General features: G+C 34.4%; 1 protein-coding gene across 1 annotated transcript; it reads right to left on the bottom strand.

Annotated features, from left to right (window-relative positions):
• Positions 1 to 110: 110 nt before the first annotated feature.
• LOC142348603 (uncharacterized) lies at positions 111 to 25,125 on the bottom strand. Its single transcript, XM_075400003.1, has 10 exons — positions 24,922 to 25,125; positions 20,835 to 20,942; positions 20,249 to 20,366; positions 16,681 to 16,929; positions 15,891 to 16,077; positions 15,290 to 15,424; positions 9,235 to 9,471; positions 8,145 to 8,322; positions 5,768 to 6,265; positions 111 to 505 (listed from the first exon to the last, which is right to left on the bottom strand). Exons 1-10 carry the CDS (start codon positions 25,123 to 25,125, stop codon positions 275 to 277), a joined length of 2,145 nt encoding a protein of 714 aa, XP_075256118.1. The 3' UTR covers positions 111 to 274.

Here is a 25,125-nt window from a genome sequence, read left to right as displayed (position 1 = left end):
TGATTTACTGTGTAAAGACACGTGCTCTGTAACTAGGGGGAGCATAACGTACCGTAGGGGGGGGAGGCAAACGGGAAAAGATCCTAATTGTCTCATTCTTCAATTCAACATTTGTTGGAAAAAATTTTAATTCAAAGACAACTGTGTTTACATTTGAGCCATTACAGAAGTGATCGCTAATTTACAAGTGGAAAAAAACTAAAACCTTAAATAGTACAGGGCATGACCTGCCGGAGAAATTTTCACGTGCTTCAATCGAATCTTCTTTTAGAAACTACAGTTTCTCATAATTGGCTATCTTCTCCAGAATGGCATTTGCCTTTGTCCTCGTTTTTGCGTGAACAATTTCGCACGGGAACAAAAACGGTTCAGTCGCTGTTGATTGATAGTTGAATTTGTTTCTTGGAATGGTGGACCTTTGGAACTGTGATGGATAATCGATAGGATGACTGAAATCCATGGGCGGGTAGTAACTGGCCATTATTGTTCCAGACCGCCTTGATCTCTAAAACAAAATGCTCTCAACAGGTCGATAAAAACCTCTATTAGCTTCGTAGTTTGTGCTAAGCAATGATATTTTGTGCTAACCACCGTTTCAATGAACTAATTGTTCCAGTTCGACAGATGTTTATTAATTGCTCTTACTTTAAGTTTTCGCAATTATATTAGTGTTGGTGGTCTTTTTTAATAGCCGCACAGCGGTAGCTGGGGCTATTATTGGCCTTCTCTTGGTTTTTTTATTACAATTCAAAGAATTTGAATTGTATTGGGGCGCTGTCTTTTTTTTAAGATCTGTTCACACATTTTCATGATTTTTGAAGTCAAATTGGAGTAGTGATTTCGGTCACGCCGAAACAGGAAGTGGAGCGAAAAAGCGAGTGGTTTTGCGGCGTGAAATTTTTTCGCTCTAAATTTAAATTAGAGTGAGAAAACGGTGTTTGAACAAAAATTCGCTTTCTCGCTAGTGGTTTTTTGTTCACATGCGGCAATTTCACTTTGATTTTTACTGTTTTTTTCGATTTTTTGGATCGGATTTTTTTCTAAATGGTTTTCCCAATCCATTCTTAGTCCGTTCAAGGTCTAGTTATCTGTTTAGTCAATGAAAGTTCTTTGAATTGTACGTCAAGACTTGTCCTGCTATGTTTTTACAATTCAAAGAATTTGAATTGTATTGGGGCGCTGTTTTTTTTAAGATGTGTTCACATTTTTCAATGACTTTGATCTTTGAAAACGGGATAAACAGGTAAAGCCCAGCGGGCATTAAGTTTCATTAAAGGCCCAAAGTGGACGTTAGTAGTCCTTCAAGTGCTTAGAGTGTTGCAGCTGCTGGGATGGCCTCAATTCAAGGTTAAAAGGTCATTTTTAGGAGTTTTTGGGCTCAAAATGGTGCAATTTTTCATGTTTTTTGTGATTTTTTAAAGTTTTTTGCTTGATTATTCTTAGGTTGAAGTTTTAAATAGTTGATGAAGGCCTTTTGCCAGACAAAAGTACTTGTTATGACCATTTTATGAGCCATATGTTTTGGTACTACAAACACAAAAACACACAAAATGGTACCAGTTTTTGCCATTTTTTTTTCTAGTTTTTTGAAAATTTTTGTCATTTTTTGCGTTTTTCCAGCTTCAGGGGCCAGGGAATCTACTTTAACATTTGATAATTAGGCGTTGTATGGTTTCTAGGAATAATGGAGTGGTTTTCAACATTTTAATGTCTCGATTTTTAGCATTTTTTTGGATAAAATCTGCAATTTGAAGTTTCCTAAAGTTTTTTTTTTAATTTTTGGAATTTGTCCATTCTTAAGTGCCAGGAAACCTACTCCACGTTCTGCAAAAAATTACTGCATAATTGTTACTTTCAATGGAATTGTTTTCCACAATTTAACCTTTAGAATTTTGAAAATTTTCTTAAATTTGCAAGTTTTTTGTTTTTTTTTTCAAAACATTTGTCTTTTATTCAGTTTTTCTTGCCTGAGTAGCAAGATAACCTCACACAGGGTTTGATAGAATGTAATTAAATAGTTGCTAGGGGCAATTGGATGGTTTTCATTATTTTAATGGAACGAATTTCTGTTTTTTGAAATTTTTAATAAAAATTATTGCCTATCGATCTTTGAACCAATTAATTTTTAAGGCTTAGAATTGGTTTGCTGGATAGCCTCTAGAGACACTAGAATCATTTCTTAGGAAATGATTCTTAAGAAATTAATATCACGATTTTCAGCAGCATTGCATTAAAATTTCAATTGATATCATTTTTTCAATTTTTGAAAATCTTCGAGTTAACCGATCTTCAAGGGCCAATGAATTTTTTCAGGCCTTGCAGATATAAAACTGCACCAATCTCAGAAACAAAATTTGGTTTTGATCAAATTTTCGATTTAGGTATATTTAAAGGTATCAAATTTTGCCTTAGGGGTAAAAGCTTCAAAGTTTTATCAATGATTATACATTTGTTTAGTTTTTTTTATTGTTTGTTTCTCAATTTTTTGATATGTTTTCGATTGTGTTTTGGCTAGCATCATTGAATTCATCTGCTGGTCAGGTAGAGTAATTCTAAGTTTTCATTCAATTCTTTGAATTGTTTATCAGGACTTGTCCTGCCATGTTTTTTAATTTCGTCGTCACGATTTTTGTTACGACCATATGACGTCACAACCACTTCAAATCTGCTTTTTGTTCATTCGTTCCTGCAATTCCAACTAGAGGGCGTGATTTTTTTGGCGTCATTTTTCGCTCTTAGTGGAGCGAGTTTTTTGTTCATGCGCGTGATTAAATTTTTGGTCACACTTGACTTACCTCACTCTCAAAAATGACTTCCTCACTTTGAAATTGACTTTTATTTACTTTAATTCAAAGAGATATGGTCAAATGGGTGTGGGTCTCTCTAAAGGAAGGTTATTTGAGAACAGCTAATAGAGGCAGCAAAAACTTATACAGATTTTTAATCAAAATTTAACATATCACCCTTCAATGAAAAGACGAATTTTTTTGGTCTGTCTTTTGTACTGTTTTTTTGAGACTGCAGATCTACGAAGCTATTGCGGCTGTTTTCTGGCAATCTGCCAGCTATGTTAATGAAGTTTTTCATACTACTGACTTTTCGTCTGTTTTTTTATATGACCATTTGACTGTTCGTCTAGGTAAAGCGCGCGATAATCAGTAATGCCCGGAGGGCATTAGGTTGCTGCGGAGTTCCATCAGAGCCTTATGCCTCACGGGTGTCTAAATATGGGATTCATCTACACCGTCGAGGAACACATAATTTCGTGGCTGAGAGTTTGAGTCCCCTCTCCATGTTATTTTTTTGCCTCGTATTCCTCACTTCCTTCATCTTTCGATCTTTCGAAATCATAAAAATTTGGGCATAGAAACCAAAATTAACCGATTTGATGGAAAAGGCGTTTTATTTAATACTGTTTGCATCGATTAGGACTGTAATCGGAAATAAGCAATATTGAACTGAGAGAAATTTTTATAGCCTAGAATTAATTCAAACACAGTGCGCTGTTTTTAGTAAGGGCTTCCGGTCTGGAATAAGATAGAAAGAGAACAGGATTCAGCATATAAAGACAACCTGAACCGCACGAACAATCAGATTTGTACATCTGCAGACCATGCAAATCTAACAGAAACGCGACGGATTTCATTAATTCGAGCATTTGAACGACGCTTTCTAGGTTCCACTTCTTCTACCGAAGTTGGATAATTCAATCGGAGGCATTGCTTGACAGGACTCTGCTACAATGATCTGTCCCGAGCATGTCCGTACTCTATGCGCCACCGTGCCAAATTGCATAGGTGCGCGGGAATGGTCTGTAATGATTGAATTTGAAAGTAAACAGTCGATGAAAAAGTCCTATGAAAGCAGAAACTGCTTTGATGCCACTCGGCCTAAATGAGAGGTATTGCTGGATAAGATCGATGGAGGTCACGCAATTAGCGTGAGTCCAATTAAACGAATTGTTTAGAATTTTTTTCTGCCTGGAGATTCTTATCGAAAAGTACAGAGTCGAAACGATAGGAGTTCTACCGGATTGATTTTAGATAGTATTCAGGAGAGTGCAAGTTTCTTCTGAAAGTTAGTCATTTCCCTAATAAAAACAGTCTATGAAAGAAGTAATGTAAGGTTGAGATCACTTAAGTCAGCATAGGGGGAGATTAAATTTGGAAAGGTAAATTTTCATTGATCAACTTGGGCTAACTCTTGGCTCGGATTAAGTTTGTTTCATTTTTCGACCCTATCTTGGGACGGTTACATGACAGCGAACCCAAAGCAAAATACCGGTGACGTACAACGATAACGACGTATAGGAGTGCCGGAAATTATTCAATTTTCTTACCGTTAAATTTCTCAACCAATCAGTTCAACTAAAATGAGCGCAATAATGCTGAAGCAATCACAATGAAGTGGTGAGATTTTATGTTTTATTATTTAGCAGGACAAGATAAATTCAAAGTGAACATTAATAATTGCGTACCATGGCCATGCCTAAGAGGCACGTGGGACTCGATATGAATCTATCATAACCGAACTACTGATCAGCGTGCCGTGCCCTGTTAGCTTTGAAAATAAATTCCGCTAGCAGTTAATTGATAATTGGTATTGACAGTTTCGGCAATTTTAAAATCAGTTCCAATTTCGGCACTCAAAGGTTGGCATAGTATTACGTCGACATAGTTGTACGTACTCCAAAAACCCAATGTGTCATAGTACCCAATGCCAAGATACCCAATTTTTTCCAATTGATCTTTTCGTTCAAAAAATCGATTACAAATTAGAACTCGGCATTACAATATGTTTTCTGACAATTAAGCTGATAATTTAATCCCATGTCTGGTTGTGATAGTTTCATAGTAAGTCCTATGGGCCGCTGGGGTATGGCCATGGTCCGCGAGGCTTGACCAAATGCACTAACTAGATATTATGCTAAATAATCGTTCTGGTAGCTTCAACGTTAGGATAAAATATTGGGTATATTTCGGTTACTTTGACACATTGGTTATTTTGGCATTGGGTATTCTGTCCTGACACCCTAGAGACACGTGTGGCCTCGAACGCAAACCTTTTGGCCTCATTATACAAGAATTGGCTTAATTGTAGGGCATGATTTCAAGACAGGCCACATGAGCAACAAACATGGGCCAATATTAACCGTACGTTCGGCATTCGATACAGTTTACCGTGACCAAACTTCACTTCCATATTTTTTAGGGGTTAAATTGTCTGGGACTTTTTTGCCCACTTTTGTCGGTGACTATTTTGTCTGGGAAAGTTTCGCAATTGGTGACAGTTTTATCTGGGATTGTTTTGTCCAGGAATATTTTGCAATTGGGGTCTGTTTTGTCCGGACACGGGTTCAAGAATGTTTGGTTTCAAACAAAATAACCAGTGTCCTGATGATTAAGTTTCAATTGAGCAAACCGCCCAAGAGTAATTTATCAAACGTGCCTCATACTTTTAACACAATACTGTTTCAACTTTAATTAGTCGCACCTGTTACGACCTTAGGTGCGATTGGAACCCTCGAGCTCAAGGGTTGAGGAAAACTTATTTACTTTTAGCATGGCTAATTTTACAGTTCCACGTGTTTACTGTTGAGCGGATTCTATGGCTGTTTTTGACGTTGATTGATCAGACAGAAACCATTTCTCGTTTTGTTATACCAAAATAGCGCGTATCTATATTAAAAATTTGAGTATTGCCTTAGCTAGAAAATGTCGTACCTTTTATGCTAATCAGTTATGCGTTTAGTTTCGACAAACTATACCTGTTCAGCGCTTGCAAATATTTCCTGTAGATCGATGTCATCATCTTTTAATCTCTTCGCTGCCTCTTCAAAGTGTCTAGAAGTCAAATCTTCCGTCGGAAAATCTCCATATTTCTGCATCCGGTCGTTTTCCCATGAGTTCCTGCCTAGAAACTGGTTTTGGAGCAAGTCGGATTTTCTTAAGCTCTGGGAACGTAAGGGCGTTCTTTCAAAAGACGACACAGACCCGCTGGTTGGTTTTAATTTATCAACTTCAAAGCTACTTCTTGGAACTTTAGTGTCATTTTGTGCTCCATTCCTTGAAGTGAAATCTATTCCTAATGGATTTTTCAACTTTTGCTTGTATTTGAGGTCATGAATTTCGTCCTGAAGTTGTCCTTTCTTCCGTCTGTGGATTTCGGCTGCTTTTCGCAAACTGGATTGTAGCTTCGCAATTCTCTCTTCTGATGAGAGTAGTTTGTCTTCCAGTTGTTGTTTGGAGAGTTCTGAGAAGTCCAGCTGAAACCATACCACAGGTCACAGAGCTGTCAAACTTTAATGCAGGGTTTTCAATAAAAGGTAATGAAAATAAGAGTTTCATCAGTTTTTATCATAACACCCGTCGTCAAACTAGACGTCATTTAAACTTCGGTTTTCTGTTTTTCTTAGAAGTTGTTAGTATTTCTAGTTTTTTACGCCTGTGTAAAAACCTTCTTTTGTTATATAGCTTTTTAGCTTTCTTCCAAACAGTAATATCTTTGGTTTCTTGAAATTGAAATTAGACGCTTGACTTGATTGCTAAATTGATAGATCATAAATGTTTCTGACTTTCCAAGGAAGCTACAAAAATAATGTAATTCAAAGGCTTGCAAGATGCCTTGCTGAACAACAAAAGGCAGAAAAACACTACTTGTTACTAAAAACGCACATTAGTCTTCAAAAACTAGGGAAATAGTTCAAAAACGAGAAAATAAGCTTTACCAAGGAATTGAAATTAGAATATTGAGCCAAAAAACAAAACTAAAAAAGTAACAGAATAGGGCAAAAACTTTTCAAATAATCAATTTGAACCAAAATTTAATCAAATATCCAAGATCTATTAGAAACCAAATAGTCACAAAAAGTTAACTCAATCGGTTCATCTTCGATTGCTTTAGAATAATTTGAAAAAAGAAATGCTCGAACGTATTTAGAAGTTCCATGAAACCACAGAGAAATTCAAAAAATTGAAAAAAAAATTGAAAACGTTTTCAAACTTAATAATACATGCTAGAAGAACCAATTGACCAAAAAAAATTTGCCTGAAACTAAAAAATAATTTTTTCATACCTACATTTTTCGCTAAATTTTTAAAAGCAAACATAAACAGAAAACAACTCTTTCACCAAAAATTTTCAAACCTTATTCACGCTTTCATGTTCTGTCTTATCATGCGGTCACTTATCAAAAACGTACCCGACAAAGTACAAAAATAAATACAAAATTTGTTTAAACTGACAAATTGCAAATACGAAAATTGCTAGAACCTAGTTAGCGAAGCTCTGAAATAGAAAACTAACAAGCACCTATGATTTGTTATTTTTATCAAGTAGTCAAATTTTCCTGTTCAACTACAACTAAGATGCAAAAAGCGCTAGTTCTGCAAAAGTTCATCAAAAAAATTGGCACATGCCTGTGTCGCCTATGCATTTTAATCAATGTCTAGCTCCATGGATGACAAATAGCAAAGACATTCTTTCAACAAAAAAGCTTTTAAAAAATTAGTAAAAAAAACGCCCAATAAATTTTAACATATGTAAAGATATGTTCAATTGAATTATTTCTTCCTTTTTCATCAAGACTAGATTGCTTCTCTTAATTCAAATTTCTGAAGAATGCTGCAGAAAAAATTGGTAAACACTGAAAAAAATGGGCCAAATTTTTCAAGAACAACATTTCCGAATACACCATAATCATCACTATTGTGCGCTACAAAAATCACTTTTAATCACTTTTTTATTAGCAACAAGCAATTGAACTCACTTAAAAATTTAAAAATGAAGCGTGAAACGGTCACTTGAGAAGTCAATACGGGCCGGCAGATGGGCCAGTGTGTTCATTATGGTTTTAGGTCTCGGCCAGCATTGATCTCCTTGGAATCAGCTTTATTACTGGTCAAAAGAGCTCTATAAGCAGTTTATTAATAAATTGGTTTTCAGAATCTGAAAACGAGTTTATTAATCATGTTATTCACTCAACACAAACGCATCACTCAGATATGGCAGTCCATCAATAGGGTTCAAAGAAGCCTGGTCGGGTAATGCCTTGAGGCATTTTAAAGATAATTGACGAGAAACCCTTCTTCAAACTTAATTCTCCAAGATCAGTCAAAAAATGTTCCTTGGGTTTTGTTACTAACATTGTTATGATGGGGTTGTCCTGGTCTGTACTTGTGTGAAATGAGTTGGCTTCTGAGTTGTTCCCTTTCAATGTACACTTGTTCCTCACTCCTCTTCAGCTGTCTTTCTCTCTCCTCAGCTGAGATTAGTCTCTCTTTCAACTCATCTATGTCGCTATCTCGTTTCTTCAACTCTTGTCTAAATCGAACACAAACTGTCCCAAATTTATGCGCCATGTTGTCACTTTTCAAGAGAGAGAAAAAAAATAAACTAAAGTTGTAAAAATCAACTCCAAAAAATGATAAACCTGAGAATTTAAGAAACCTCAAAAAATCATTGAAAGATACAGGGCTAATATTTTGCAACCAAACAGAGTTTGGTCACTAATAAAAATTGAGCAGATTCTTTGAAACAATTGATTGAGTCATCAATGTGAAAATTTGAACATGGAACGAAAATAGACCTATTCTGCGTCCCCATCTAGGTACGTTGGTATATAATTTTTACACCCCACCCCAAGGTCAAGTGCTATCTTTTATATAGTAAAATTCTATATAACGACCCATAATTTATGCGATGGGGTCATAAAAACAGAGGCGAGACATAATAGTTGCAAAAAAATACGCCCAATTAATTAACATTGTAAAAAAATAGCGTAGAAGTGTGTTGGAAAAACAATTTATTGAAATTGTGCGCCTTAAAAAAGCACTGATTTAATGAACGAGAGCGTGTTCTATGATTTCGTGCTATATCTCGTTCTTGGGTGCTATTGAATTTGTAATACTTGGTACGTCTTGCCAAGTCATGGTTCATCTGTCTTGAAAATCTTGCCAAGATCTTGTTTCTTGACACCCATGCAAAGATGTCTTGCAAATTCTTGCAAATTTCTACATATCTTGATATTATCTTGCCATGTAACATGGCAAGATCTTGGCAAGATTTTCCATGTTTTAATATGTTTATTATCAAGACTATCAAGTTTCATTTCAGTGGGTATGTACATCAAGCATACTTAAAGGTTACCAATTGTTATTCTTTTCGTTTTCGCTTGGAGAAGTCATGCAATTTTCCAATTTAGGTTTTTATGGGTTCTATTTCAAATTAACATACTCAAGTTTAGTCATTTTGTTGGTATCCAGGTCGACTTTCAACAGCTGTTGTTCCAGGTGCATCTTCTGTTTCTCTGCCTTTTGTAACTTCTGCAAACTTTTCAGTTTTTCAGTATTGAGCTCATTTTGAACAGACTCAACTTGTGTTTGTTTGTTTTTGAGTTTGCTTTCTAGTTTGTTGATTTCATTGCGTAACTCCGACTCCTTCCAACGAAACTCTTGATAATGTTCTTTTAATCTGAAACAGAAGAAATCTTTGCTTCATAACAATGGCGATAAATAAACACAACCAGAAAATTTATTTTGAAACCTTTCATCAAAATTCACATTCCATCTTTGTTGTAACTTTTTTACATTTTCCCAGGCAGTTATTGCTTTGGTGAACCGGGAAAGTTTAAATTATAACATTTAATTGACAATTAACTTGGTTAACATAACGGTGGTTATCATTACAACAGATCAACAGTTTATGAATCTCATTTCATCGGCGTTTTTTTATTTTTCCACATGTAAATTGTTTGTTTTTATTCTCCCCACTTTGGTCAGATAAGAATAAAAATAGTATAATTGCACATTAATAAGGCTCCCGTTTGCTGCAATCGTTTTGGCGGCTCATCATAAAAGGACCAATCTGGACTCTTCTCATTCTGAATTGGTTACCGGGAAAGTAGCGTGCAATAATCAATGAGCTCTCTACGAAAGCAATGTCCGAAAGTTGATTCATTTTTAAACTTACTGAGTAATTTTTAGATAACCAAAGACGTCATATGATACAAAATAATCAAAGTTTGTTAGCTTATATCAGATGGTTCAGAGATGGTCGAGAAACTTAATGTTTTTTTACGGATCTTTCCGTTTGTGCCCCCCCCCCCCAGCGTAGTGGATGCGTATAATTTGCACCCCACCCCCACAGGCACGTGCCATATTTCTGCATAATGCTTTACTAAGTAATGCTACGTGCTCTGTAATTAGGAAGTATAGCGTACTGGGAGGTAACAAACGAAAACGATCCCAATTATCAACGACAACCTACCTGGTCATGGAGAAACACTGATCAATCAGAGCTGCTTTTTGAAGTCTAATTCAAGCATCAGCGTTTTAGCACTAATTCTAACTAAGTCGAGAGAAAGTGGAGCTGTTGTTGATGTCTTGACTAAAAGAAAGACTCTGCTCGATAAATGTTTTGCAGCAAAAGACTGTACTCTACCTCTATTCGGCCCCATAGAAAATTTCCGAACTCATTCTCGTCACTGATTTATACTAAAATTGTTGTCATTGTAATTCAGTTCAGCAATAAACTCAGCTCTCAACATTATCTTGCTGAAGTTTTGACGTGATGCAATTGCAATCCATGTAACATTCGTACAAAATTATCTGCAATTGGGCTGATACGAATTTGGGTTAAAATTTTTGGCGTCTCAACTATTCTCATGACCAAACTCCTTCAATAGGTTTAATTCGATTCGTGATTTAATAATAGTAACCCAAATCGACGCAAGCTCCGGGCTTTGATTTTGTTTAGCTGATTCAAACGTGGTGTAACTTCAATAATTTCTCGCGAAAAATTAAGTTTTTAGTTGTTTTCAAAATTCCGTATAACAAGAGCACTCCGTAACAAATGAAGTTAATGCATGCATGTCTACGTATTAATCCAAATTGTTCAGCAGAATTCACTCAATCTTGTTTTTTGGTTTTAAAACAATCCTTTTAAAAAATTAATATTCAATGACTCTATTTTTTGTGAACTGAACGGCAAAATTAAGCACCCACTCTTTTCATGAAGTAAAAATTCAATTTTTAAAGCAATTTTACCCCAACTTGAAAGAACATTTTAAAAACTTTTTTATGCCATTGATCCCCTACAGTAATCCCCTCGCGTACTTATGAAACTCAAATACACAATTCACTTACCAGATATCCCAATGTAAAGTTGATAAACTCCATCCAAGTTTCACAGTAAAAAAAACTTGTCACAAGATGTGATATGTTTTTAGTTTAGTTCAACTATGACTAAGTTTGCACTTGTGTTGAACATTAAAGAGAGAAAAAGTGTGAATAAATTGAAATGTTTTCTTGCTAACTTGTTTTTAAGGTAAAATTTTGACGTAATTCATCAAATTTACACTATCGTTTCTGGTAGGTGAAAGTTGCATTCTATCTGATTTTTGTAATTAGTTCAGAAGGCTAGCGTCGGGGATCAATGGTTGAAAAATTGATTTCAAAATGTGATTTGAAGTTGGAATAATAATGCCTCAAAAAATGATTTTTTTTCACTCTGTAAAAATAGGGGTGCTATCTTACTTTCGCCGTTCAGTATATATCTGCATTAAAAAAGATATTATTTTAATCGATAGGTTTATCATCAATTTTAATTACAGAATTTCCATTTTTTTCTTTAGAAATCATTTAAAGAATAAGTCATTTTTTTCGACGATATTCTAGTTTTAATCTTCTTATATGTTTGTCTTTTTACTTGAGTCAAAACTCATGCGCATATACGCTAATTCTATTCATCGCAGAACAAGCGCTTTGAGTTTATTCTGAAAAGGGAGTTTAAAAATTAAAAGCAAACATCTTTTTTTGACATAATCGTTTTGGCGGCTCATCATAAAAGGACCAGTCTGGACTCTTCTTATTCTGAATTGGTTACCAGGAAAGTAGCGTGCAATAATCAAGGAGCTCTCTACCGAAAGCAATGTCCGAAAGTTTTTTTCATATTGAAATTTCCTGAGTGACTTATGGCTGATCATCAAAGACATCATATCATACAAAATCGTCAAAATTTGTTAGCTTATATCAGATGGTTCAGAGATGGTCGAGAAATAACGTTTTTCTACCGATCTTTCCGTTTGTCCCCCCCTCCCCAAGATTAGTGGATGCGTATTATTTGCACCCCATCCCCACGGGCACGTGCCATATTTCTACATAATGCTTTATTAAGTAATGCTAAGTGCTCTGTAATTCGGAAGTATAACGTACTGGGAGGGCACAAACGAAAACGATCCCAATTATCAACGACAACCTACCTGGTCATGGCGAAACACTGATCAATAAGAGCTGCTGTTTGAAGTCTATTTCAAGCGTCAGCGTTTTAGCACTAATTCTAACTAAGTCGAGAGAAAGTGGAGCTGTTGTTGATGTCTTGACTAAAAGAAAGACTCCGCTAGATAAATGTTTTGCAGCAAAAGACTGTACTCTACCTCTATTCGGCCCCATAGAAAATTTCCGAACTCATTCTCGTCACTGATTTATACTAAAATTGTTGTCATTGTAATTCAGTTCAGCAATAAACTCAGATCTCAACATTATCTTGCTGAAGTTTTGACGTGATGCAATTGCAATCCATGTAACATTCGTACAAAATTATCTGCAATTGGGCTGATACGAATTTGGGTTAAAATTTTTGGCGTCTCAACTATTCTCATGACCAAACTCCTTCAATAGGTTTAATTCGATTCGTGATTTAATAATAGTAACCCAAATCGACGCAAGCTCCGGGCTTTGATTTTGTTTAGCTGATTCAAACGTGGCGTAACTTCAATAATTTCTCGCGAAAAATTAAGTTTTTAGTTGTTTTCAAAATTCCGTATAACAAGAGCACTCCGTAACAAATGAAGTTAATGCATGCATGTCTACGTATTAATCCAAATTGTTCAGCAGAATTCACTCAATCTTGTTTTTTGGTTTTAAAACAATCCTTTTAAAAAATTAATATTCAATGACTCTATTTTTTGTGAACTGAACGGCAAAATTAAGCACCCACTCTTTTCATGAAGTAAAAATTCAATTTTTAAAGCAATTTTACCCCAACTTGAAGGAACATTTTAAAAACTTTTTTATGCCATTGATCCCCTACAGTAATCCTCTCGAGTACTTATGAAACTCAAATAAACACAAAATTCACTTACCAAATATCCCAATGTAAAGTTGATAAACTCCATCCAAGTTTCACAGTAAAGAAAAACTTGTCACAAGATGTGATATATTTTTAGCTTAGTTCAACAACTATGACTAAGTTTGCACTTGTGTTGAACATTAGAGAGAGAAAAAGTGTGAATAAATTGTAATCTTTTCTTGCTAACTTGTTTTTAAGGTAAAATTTTGATGTAATTCATCAAATTTACACTATCGTTTCTGGTAGGTGAATGTTGCATTCTATCTGATTTTTGTAATTAGTTCAGAAGGCTAGCGTAGGGGATCAATGGTGGAAAAATTGACTTCAAAATGTGATTTGAATTTGGAATAATAATGCCTCAAAAAATGATTTTTTTTTCACTCTGTGAAAATAGGGGTGCTAACTTACTTTCGCCGTTCAGTATATATCTGCATTAAAAAAAGATACTTTTTTACTCGATAAGTTTATCATCAATTTTAATTACAGAGTTTCCATTTTTTTCTTTAGAAATCATTTAAAGAATAAGTCATTTTTTTTCGACGATATTCTAGTTTTAATCTTCTTATATGTTTGTATTTTTACTTGAGTCAAAACTCATGCGCATATACGCTAATTCTATTCATCGCAGAACAAGCGCTTTGAGTTTATTCTGAAAAGGGAGTTTAAAAATTAAAAGGAAACATCTTTTTTTGACAATGTGTACATATTCAATTTTTTTGTTGTCTAAAGGAGGCAACTTAACATCTCATTTGGTGCCTTTATTAGTTGATGCTGTCTGTCATATTGATCTCTCCATTATTGAGTTAAAATGTCAAAATTTTAGTGTTCTCAGTACCAAGAATATCGTATAGGCGATTACTAATTCCGTTGAACTCTTCTTAAATTCCAGTGCAGCAGTCTGAACTCATAAAAAATAGTTTGCTCTTTCTCAGTAAATTTGTTTGTGTTTCATATAATTTGCTAAATTTGGAGGTGATTTATGAAAACATTGAAATAGTTTGAATTATGGGAAATGTTTCTCTGCCTTTTATCTACTAGTAAATATAGATCTGGTTGATTTAAAAATTTTAATTCCGAGATTATTATATGGGTTTCATAAATTTCATAGTAAAGAAAAACTGAAAAAAAATGCAACTTTCCCGTATATATTGTCAGGAATCTAAACTTGCTTTTTGATCATAGATATTGTTTTTTGTCTGCGAAAACTTTTCGTGTTCTAGATTCCCGAGAACAGGAGATTTGGAGCAAGAAAAGTAGAACAGGATACAATTTCTGTCCTAGCAGAGACAAATTTTGCAGCTGAAAAACATTTTCTTTGATCAAAAAGACTAGTTTAGATTCCTTGCAACTCTTTCGGGAAGTTTGCGAAATTTATAGTTTTTCATGTGCAATTTGGGGTAGGCGTAGCATTTCCAAAATACTCTTCGTCAAAATCTCTTCATTGATATGAAGTCTTATCTCTAAACACGATGTCAAGTCTAATCCGAGTTCTCCATGGTCCTCAGTCAAAAACATACAATTGGTTTTTTCGTATTATCTCACAAGATTTTGGAAGATATTTCAAGATGGCCGTTGTTTAACTTAAATAATTTTTGCAAGATACCCGTTTTGGAAAAAAATACATCGATACAAATTATGTTCGCAGCACTGGTATTCTATCTTTTTCAATACTCTGAACTCTTTATAAATCCATGTGAACAGTTGCCATCTTAAGGTACTTGAGGTATCATCATCTCATGGTTTTTCGCTCTAAAAACTTGCTTTTTTCTTTAAAAAAGACAGTTATCTTTTAAATCTCTAGCTAGCTTCGTATAGAGATTACTGATGCTTTCCTAAAGACTATCTTGAAAGATCTAGAAAGTCAAAACTTTTCAATTAATTCGACTAGAATCTGGACGGGTCTGATCTTACTCAAATTTTGCCACTAAAATGCATGTATCATCATGTAAGATTTTGAACATGCTCACTCTTTCGGGGCATAGTTAGTCTCATTAAGTTGCAGCGCTATCAAGCGAACTTTTAACGGGTCAAAATTCAAATTTAATTAAATCCAACGTCTGCAATTATGATGCTCATTTGCGTGTCTGAATTATTTTTTGAACATTCGCTTGTGTTGATTTTTTGTGGGACTAACTATACCTCGATCAGTGTTTATACTAACTTTTCACTCTGAATTTTGCTGTTCATGCATCTAGTGAGTTTGTTGATCTGTTCACGTGTGCTCTCTCTTTCTTCCTTTTCGTCTTGCAATCTGCCTCTGAGCAAGCTGACCTGTTCTTGGCTCATTTGGGCGTACCTGTTCATAGTAAAAATAAACTAAATTGTATATTAATAACTAACGAAGTTTCCATTCAAATAAATTTGGATACATTTTTATACCGTACATGAGAATCCTCAACCCTAAATTTTAAAAGGGTAAAAAGGATATATTCACCACATTCAATGACAAAATATGATTTTTTCACTGCTTAGTATTAATGATGAAGTTGGCATAGTTTCGCCGCTAAAATTTGCAGAAGATTTGTAATTTCGCCGCTAAAATTTGTAATTTCGCCGCTAAAATTTGTAATTTCGCCGCTAAAATTTGTAATTTCGCCGCTATAATAGCTATATTACGATGTTTGGCTGACGACTCGGCCCGGAGTCTGCAATAAGTCGAGATCTCGACATCAAAAACTCAACGACTTTTTTCGATGGTTTTAAGCAATAGCTTCTTCAAACGCTCACTATTCAGTCATTATTGAGCGCTTATTAGTACTGACCTTTCCATTTGGCCTATTTTCTCATCCACGTGGGTTTTCTGGGTGAGATCGGCAATTGTTTTCTCCAACAGTGTTGAGAACTGGAGTTGACTTTGGCTGATAGCCGCAGCAGTAGTTGCAGCTGTGTTTGAAGAATGCTCATTGTGTTCGTCTCTTTGAGCTCGCGAGTTCAAGTTCTCTTCTAGACCTTAAAAATGTTCTGAATCGATTCTGGACCTTAAAAAATTACAAAATCGAAATTATGAAATTACGAATCGATTCCTAATTATTTCCTTTGGCGTTATCGAACTGCATTATATTATCAAAATACTTTTTCTTCAATTTAATGGAGCTTTTCAGAGCGCAGAGCGACTAATTTGTGCTTATTTACACCGACATCACAAGCTATTGAGAAAACAGTACGGCTTATGGTTTAAAACTGCCATTATTTTTTTTGCTCAAAACAAAAATACTTTACCGTGACTCACTGCTGTTAGTAATGATATATCTCAATTTATCTCTATAATAGAAATCAGACCTCAAATACAAAGTAGATTAGATTAATATTTTAAGGAAAAATGAGCAAAAAAATGGACATTGTAACGTTTTAATGTCTAAGTGACTTCATATGAAGTGTAATTTATCATGTCTATGTTGCTACTCAATTCAATTCAATAAATCGAGAAAAAAAAGGAAAATTAAGAAACCTTGATTAGTTCTCTTCAACCGTGCTTATTGAAATATATTCCGAAAATTATGTTTTTATACATTTATAGTACCAAAGTTTTAATCCAAATCTGTCCCAACTAACTTTGAACTTTATCTCTCAATCGCTTCAACTCTTCATCAGTCTGCTCTTTTGACCTCTGATTAGCATTTTCACTCATTTGTTGATGTTGTTGTTGAAGCGATGAATTGATCATGTCACAGGTTGTGAGTAATTGACGTAACTCGGAATCGAAGATGACAGGTCGTTGATGGGGTTGGGAGTGGGTTGTTTCTTCAGGATGTTGCCCTGTGGGTAATGTGGGTTCTGAAGGTTGAGGTTGACTTTGAAGCTCTAAATTTATGATGGTTCACTCCAGGTGATCATTCACATGTCAATCAAGTATAATATTTTGAGGTAATCTAAATTTTCTCTGTATCTTTTTGCATAGATATGTACTATAAATACGTGCTAATTTTAGTATAATTTCAGATCCAATTTTAATTTAAAATTCAATTTATTGAATTCTTTTGACCCGTGTTATCGACCACGACAAAAATCATAAACTTCAATTGAACTTTTAGCATTTTCTATCGTGAAGACGTATGAGCAACTAACTAGGATAAAGTGTACCTTTATTTACTATTCGTAAATACGAGACACAACTGATTAACCATACTTTCAAGTTTTTCATTTGAAGTGCTTATTTTTGTAAATTTTCATATTGGCATAAACTAAGCGCGCAAGCACTACCCTCTCGGACAAAACTCTATATATCCAGGCTGACCAAGACCAAAAGTGAGTATGTCCAGTTCAAAAGAACGCGTTCATTGTTGTTTGTTGAGCGTTCAATGTTACGCGGTCACTGTCTGGATGTATAAATGAGCACAAGAAAATGTGGATATGCGCACTTTTCATAGCATGAAGAACGCACAAATTTTTTTCAACGCACGGAAGTTTGGACATAGACGTTTTTTGTTGATATGGTCTAGATGTAAACTTTTGTTGAATTGGATTTCACGTTATTCACTCAGCACAAACACGTCACTCAAAAAAAAAACTTGAGCATGATGACTACGCTTTCCTTATCTTACGCCAATAGACTTTGGAACCTCCATCTGGGCAGTCTAACATAAGTCTCTGAAGAGCTAAGTGTTGCTATCAGATTACTTGAGGATAGCAATGATGGCATAGATAATTAAATCACTGAACTAACGAAAAGCCTGCTCTTCGTTTTTGAGCAAAAACTCTTACTACTGCCTAAATAAGAAGCAAACAACTGGAATTTCTTGGTTTTTCGTAGCAATTTTGCCCAAGATCAGCGACAATGCGAATATCGCCGACCAAATTGTCTTTCTTCGTCGCTAATCTCGGCAGCCAATTCTGGCGGCAAAATCGTTGCGAAAATCGGCGATTAATTCCCCAAATCGCTTCGCTAACATTCGCACTAATTTGTATACCAATCATTTACATTACGCGCATGCAAAATTAAATAACTTGTAGCCCGCCCTAAGTTAAGCTTATTGTACTACTTAAGTTGGTGACGTTCAACTATGCCGACGTAATACTATGCCGATTATAAGAGTGCCGAAAATATATTCATTTTTTCTCCCGATAAATTTCTAAACCAATCAAATCACTTTAACTGAAATGAGCGCAAAATTTCTGACCCAATCACAATGAAGTTGTGAGATTTTGGATTTTATTATTTATCAGGACAAGATAATTGGAGGGAGAAATATTTAAAACAAACAATGATAATTGCGGGCCACGGCCATGCCTCAGCGGCCCGTGGGACTTGATATGAATCTATCACAACCGAATACTGACCAGCGTGCCCTAGTTGCTTTGAAAACGTTATTCGGTTAGCATTTAATTCATAATGAATTGGTAATAGCAGTTTCGAAATTTATCGGGTGAAAAATTGAATAAATTTTCGGCACTCTTATAATCGGCATAGTATTACGTCGGCATAGTTGTACGTAATCATATATAACTGAATGGAGATAGATAGAATGAAAGTAATTAGCTATAACATTTAGTTGAATTTTGTTCATGTTAATGTGTGCATAATCTGCATTTATATAGAAATGCCGTAAGTTGTCAAAGATCATGATTCAAGTAGAGAAGATCAGGACACAAAGAGTTGAAGATGTGGTGCAGTTTCTTCAAATTATTTTCGAAATAATTTAATTATAGAAAAATGCAATTGATTTTAAAATACAGCGTGTCTTTAATGCACAATAACCAACTTACAAAAAATTTGCGCAATTTTTCTAATTACAGGCGTCAATTTTGCGTATAGCAATTTTAACAACCTGTTTGAAATAATCTCAAAATGATATTTTGTGCAAATCTGAATATATTGTTCATGCCCTTTTATTTGGGTTTTAAATTTGGTGAGGAGAAACAGATTTGTTGACGGTTTTGTCTATTTTTTGTCATTTTCAAGTTTAAGAACAAAACATTTCATCGCTTTAAGAGTTTTTTATTGCAAAAAGAACTTGGAGCTCAGAGAGGCACACTAATAATATGTCATTTTTTAAGACAATTTTTGTCGTTTTTTTTGTTTTAGAAGATTTATTCTAAATGAAGGTTTCTCAATTATGTGTTAGTTCTAGAAATCTTGAATTATTGTCTAATTTTTTCCAATTAGAATAATTTTTCAGATCGCTCTTGTAATCTTCTGGATGGTTTTTTTTCTTAATTTCCGATCAGACCAATTCTCATTTACTCATGTTGTTTTTGACCCGACACTTTTCTAGTTCCTCAATTTAAAAGAAACGAGGCTGCTGTTAAAATTATCCTGACATGCTGTCAAAATTTCGTTATAAGCCCTCAAGCAAAACCGTTATTTTGTTTTTTTTTTCAAGCATTTTATTGCTCTCCAGTTACGATTGAGTCAATAATTGTGGTAGTGGGTGTGCAAAACTTTAGCTTGACCGTGTTTGGTTTTTCAATTGACATTTACGTCTTTATTTTTTGGCTTTTTGCGTGATCTAAATTGCTAGCTGATTCCAAGTTTCAAGAATGTGACCTCAATTGGCGGCCGTTTACTACTTAAAATAAGGCTTTTTTACTTTACATCCCAGTCAGACGTTGCAGGGCAATTCGTTCTAACTGGGTCAGTTAGTTCTCTTTATAAACTGTTTTATTTTAATCCTAAATTGCAGCTTTGGGAAAGAAATCTGATGAGAAGGCAAAATCGACCATTGTTTTTGCATCGAACTTTTCTCCTATTTTTTTTCAAAATCTTTTGTTTGTGAGATTCTTTCAACAGCATTTTTTTTCCAAGTCTCCTCTTTTGTACAGCTGATTTTTAGAAATATGATTAAAATTGAAAATTAAAGTTGATTTTTTCTGCATTTCTTATCATATACTTTGATGATGTGGACACTTTTGGATTTGCTATGCAATCAAAAACAATTCCAAAGGAACTACATGACAACTTAGTTTTAACTACAAGTTCCACTCTTCACTTTTGTTTATTTTTAGTCCGATAATTTGATAAAGTTATTTGCAATAGCTGAAATAGCCGACGGTCAAACAGCTGTACATACAGTAATTTTTTTCATGAGTCCAAAACTTTCCAAAATTATTTCTACGAGCAAACTGACTTGGAATACTTGATAGTAGCTCAGTTTGTAATGTGAAGTTGGATATCTTTATTAACCATTTTCCAGTCTGGCAATCTCATCTCTCAAATCCAAACTTTCTTCCAGTTCAGATCTCCTTTGTTCGTGTAGTCTCTCCAGTCCTTCCACATTTTCTTTCCTCAACGCGTTCAGATCCTAGAGAACAAAGAGCCATATAGTTTGATGTTTTTAATAAATTTGCAGCGCAGTGATGCCTAGGCTGAGTTGAAAACCAATAAATTCTAAATGAGCACTTTTTGAAACTTTATGACCTATAGTGAGAATTTAAAATCAGAGTTCTGAGTCGAGTAAAAGTCTAGCATACACAATTTTTGGTTAATAACTTGAAACTTGAAGTGAAACTTGAAAAAACAATGACTTTTGTCCTTATCGCAGCCAAAACGAGTTGGTTGTTCCCGCAACTTAAAACAGATACAAAAAACTTGGCAAACTTGAATGTCTAGAACTATGTAATTGAATCCTTATCTACACTCTCTTACAACTACAAAATTTCAATCCTAGGATCACATACACAAAGAAAAACGAAAATTTGCCATGTGATTGATATGTTTGCAAATTTGCCAATTATTAAACTCAGAAGTGGTTTTGTTTAGGTCATGGTACCTTTTCGTAACTGAGTTGTGTCTCGGCTATCTCTCGAGCGTGATCTATTTCAGACGAGGCTGCCTCCTGTTGCAACGTTACCAAATCACTCTTGGTCTCGTTCAATTTCTTCCTACAAAAATTATTTTCCAATAACAAAAATATTAATAATAATAATATGTATCAATAATAAAATGTACAACCTGCCTAGTACCAAGAAAGCTAGAAGCAATAAAAAATTAATGCGCCATTGAAACTATGAAACTGATCAACTTAGTCAGCTTAGTATGTTTTAAATGATAACAATTAAAACAAAAGGCAGAACTGCGAGTAGCGAATAATGATAAAATTGCATTCGCAAAAATAATTGTTTCGACCCCCACTTTAGTGGGGAGGGAGGAACTATATACTCAACTGGGATTTTTTTTTTCAGACAATTTTGGCCGATCAATATATTCATCGTCGAGAGTTGTGATTGGTATCATTGAAAAGCCCTTCCAGCGTAGAATACGGAATTAAAAAGATTTTTTTATTTTCGTTTTTTACAGGGAGTTATCGAGGTTTAAAAATTTGTGAACATTCGACTGTTTTTGTTCACATTTTCAGTAGTTTTTGCTAAAATTTGGCACAATTTCGCTAATATAAGTCAAAATAAGTTGAAATTTTTAACGGCAGAGTGTTATTGTTACCCTTAGAGATACAAAATTGTTGCTTAATTGTCTGATTGAAGCTTTTTGGCTATAAATTTGATAACATTTTCAAAATTCGAACTTTTCTCGTGAGAAATTGCAAAATGTATGCTTTTTTGTCCACTTTGTTAAAGTTTGCCAGACATAGTGACCTAGAAACCTTGACAAAGACTACTTAACATCGAAATGAGCCTTTGTTTAAACTAGGCTCACCGTTGAAAGTTTTCTGGAATTAAAATTTTGTCGTTTTTTGCAGATTTAACTTGCAGATTATACAAAAATACATCGTTGTTTTTTTAATATTTGACAAATTTCACTCAACAATTGGTCTTATTCTCAAACCCTTGGAACACTTGCGTGGTTTGTTGGGCGCGCGGCAAGATCGGTTTTAGGTTAGATATTGTTATGGATTATTACAATCAGAAGTTTTTTAATTTATATTTTGGTGCTTTCTTTTTTCAAAATAATTTGCTTTTGTCTTTTGAATGCTAGTTACTGACAAAGTTTTTTGTTCATGACCTCAATAATGACAACTCCGAAAATGCCGAATATAGATTTAGCTTGTATTCAGAGAACTTAAGAATTTTTTTATGGCTTTGAGGAAGAATTTTTGTAAACTTCAACTGAAATCTTGTGTTTTGCCTTCAATTTTTATTCTTTTTGCAGTCTGATTACTAATTTCAACCACTCAAGATCCAAATGGCTTCCTCAAGAGGTGTAAGTTAGCCTGTACCATGCATTCGGTTGTTACCTAATGTCTCTTTTGTCATTGAAAGTATTTCTTTTAGGAAAAATTCAGTGATTTTTGAAACTGTAATTTATTATAATTATTTCAGTCAACTTTTTGATTATTCTCAGCAAAATACAAATAAAACTTCCTTACTTATAGAGTACAATCTATTTTTTGGCGAAGTGTTTTGACAGAAAGTTTTCTTGTATTTAGAATTACGACTTTTCAGACACAATTTTTTTGATTTTTTCGAATAGTGTCCTATTTTTGCTGTTATTTTTGTTTCTTTGGTAAATTGTCACATTACCTAACAATTCAACTGAAAAAAGCTTCGAAAAATTGGTAACTGAACATACATTTTGTTTTCATAACATAAGGTTTAAAGGGCTGCGACACCGTTTTCTTGCCGATTTTCGTTGGGTTTTCTATTTTTAACCTCTATTTGTTGTTATTTTTGTTGTCGTATGCCAAATATTGGATAATTAATTGTCTCAGTGGCCACCTATAGATACATATGTGAGCTTAACACATTTTATGTTTTATATTATAAACTTTTACAAATTGTAATATATTTTTTAATTTAATGGCTTCAAAACTGTGATTTCGTAAAGTTGTTTGTGAATTTTTTTAGTGCAGCTTGTATTTAATTTTGTGTTTTAATGTTAAGTCTATAATGTAATATAGGCTTAAGATTTAGTCTCACTAATGACAGTGGCAATTAGTTTTCTAGAAAGTTGTAAGATAAACTGTCTACTCTTTTAATCGAAAGCTTACGCTGGCAGTGAACTTTAAAAGTATTTGTTTTTTTTAAAAGAGAATGGATGTTTGAGATATGCCAATCTTGTGTCTGTTAATTTGTAGCTTAGCGTTTCTATAGACAGGTCACAACTGTTATCTATTGAACTATTTTTTGCTTTTTATAACGATTTAATTTCTGTCTTTGGTCTAAAATGGTCTTTGTCTTTTGGTACAATCAGTTTTCACACAATATTAGAGATTTTTGCATATTCGCCCGTTTTTGTAGGTTTTTGTTATCTTTTCTTTGTATCACAATAATGGGCGGCCCTCGCGTCATTGGAAAAAAATCAATGATTTTCAATGTTTTTAATGAACAGCTTCGAGTTCAATTGGGTGGGACATCGTTTTCGTGCAATTTTTTTCGTTCAAATTTTGTTGTGCAAATTTTTCCTTTTTGCCTGTATTTGTCGTTTCTTGCAATCTTATGACATACCCTGGATAATGAGAGGTCTCAATCGCTCTCTAGGTAGTTTTTAAAGAACTTCTCAATGATTTTATTTGATGCATAATCTTTCTAATCAGTTTGAAATGAATTCTTTTCAAAGAAAGCGGTTTTTTTTCTAAACTTTGCCGATTTGCTCATTTCTCGTAGGCTTGTTACCAAGTTCCATCGAGGAAAAGTCTCATTTTTTTATATAAATTACTGGTTAATCCTCTTAGTATAATTTTGATCTGATGCCATTTTGATTTGGTTAATAAGTTTTTTCACAAAATGGACAACGAGTTTTGGTCGTAATTAATATTTGTAAATGTTTGGATTTTATCGCCGTCTTTTTTGGTAGTCATATTATGATAGTCACAGGTCTCATAGGCCCTCTAGGGTAGACTGTTTTATTCATATTGTAATTTGTTGAATGATATGTTGATATGTTAATTTTTTTAAACTCTTCCTCATTTGGTAGACAATTAAGTGAAATATGTAGATGATCAGCTTAGGAAATTTATGTGCGAACGCAAATTACCAAGCCAAGGATTTTTTGGATAATATAGATTCTTTTGTTTTCAAAAGACAGAGCAAGCGATAAGAGTCCCATATTGGTGATGGAAAACCTAAAAAAATCATCAAGAGGAAGAAGGCTATTGAAAAACAATTCATAACTTATACGAGAAGCTACACCTGAACTTTTCCCATTCGTTTGGAGAGAAAAACGAACAACACACATGTCAGATTGCTGAATGTTAATAATAGTGTCAGGACAATTTACCCTATTTCATTTTACCCAATGCCATTATACCCAATGCCCGTGGGACTTCATATGAAACAATCTTAACCGAACATGGGATTATATTGTCCATATAAACAATTTAAAACATCCTTATAATAACGACTGCTAAATTATAATCAGATAATTGAACGAAAAGACCAAAGAGCATTGGGTTAGTTGGTATTGGGTAAAATGGCATTAGGTAAAATCGCAGCCTGTGTATAATGGAATTTTAATTTGGAACGCACTAAAGTCTGGTCATATAACATTTTGAACGCACGAAAGTCTGGACATAGGGAGTTTTGAACGCACGATGAACGCACGAAAAATTTTGAACGCACGAAAGTCTGGACATAGGCACTTTCCGTCTGGGAGGGTCTGGACATAGACACTTTCCGTCTGGGACGGTCTGGACATATCGACTTTCGGTCTGGCACCTCAACCTGGGGGTTTTATCCACTTTGCAATCCATGATGTTTAATGGTTTTTGGTGCCACCAGAGCTATTTTTTAATCTTTTTTATAGATTTTTTGAATACTGATCAATCAAAACTAAAAATTAATAATGCCTTGGTTAGCTTTAACTTAGCTCAGTAATTACTCCCATTCTTTTCTGTGAGTGTAATCAAACTGGAAAATAACGTAACAAATGAGCAATGTTTATTTCAAAAACAATTTCAACAAAACTTTCCTGTAATATTCGCTTTCATTCTCCTGTTCCATAGCTTTCTGTTTCCACGTTTGAGCACTCTGATTAGCTCTGCTGCTGGTGCCTCTAGTGGCCGAAAAACTGGGAGTCTCATTAGATCGAAATGGGGAGTGCTGCTGACGCCATTGTTCGAAATCAGACGGTTGTGTCTGTTTATCGCTAGGTTTCGAATCATCGGCCAT

This window comes from Convolutriloba macropyga, chromosome 10, assembly GCF_964194025.1.
Source record: "Convolutriloba macropyga chromosome 10, txConMacr16.3, whole genome shotgun sequence".
NCBI classification, from domain to species: Eukaryota; Metazoa; Xenacoelomorpha; order Acoela; family Convolutidae; genus Convolutriloba; species Convolutriloba macropyga.
Note: the sequence above shows the minus strand (reverse complement) of the source record. Positions and strands in the feature narration are given on the sequence as shown.

Bases quoted from the DNA above. Each gene is read 5' to 3' on its own strand.
- LOC142348603 (XM_075400003.1), bottom strand. From the start codon at position 25,125: ATGGCCGATGATTCGAAACCTAGCGATAAACAGACACAACCGTCTGAT. The intron at 16,930-20,248 runs GTTAATAAAGAT...TCATAAATTTAG, and splicing joins GATTGCCAGACTGGAAAATG to AGCTTCAAAGTCAACCTCAA. The intron at 506-5,767 runs GTATAGTTTGTC...ATTTTGTTTTAG, and splicing joins TATTTGCAAGCGCTGAACAG to AGATCAAGGCGGTCTGGAAC.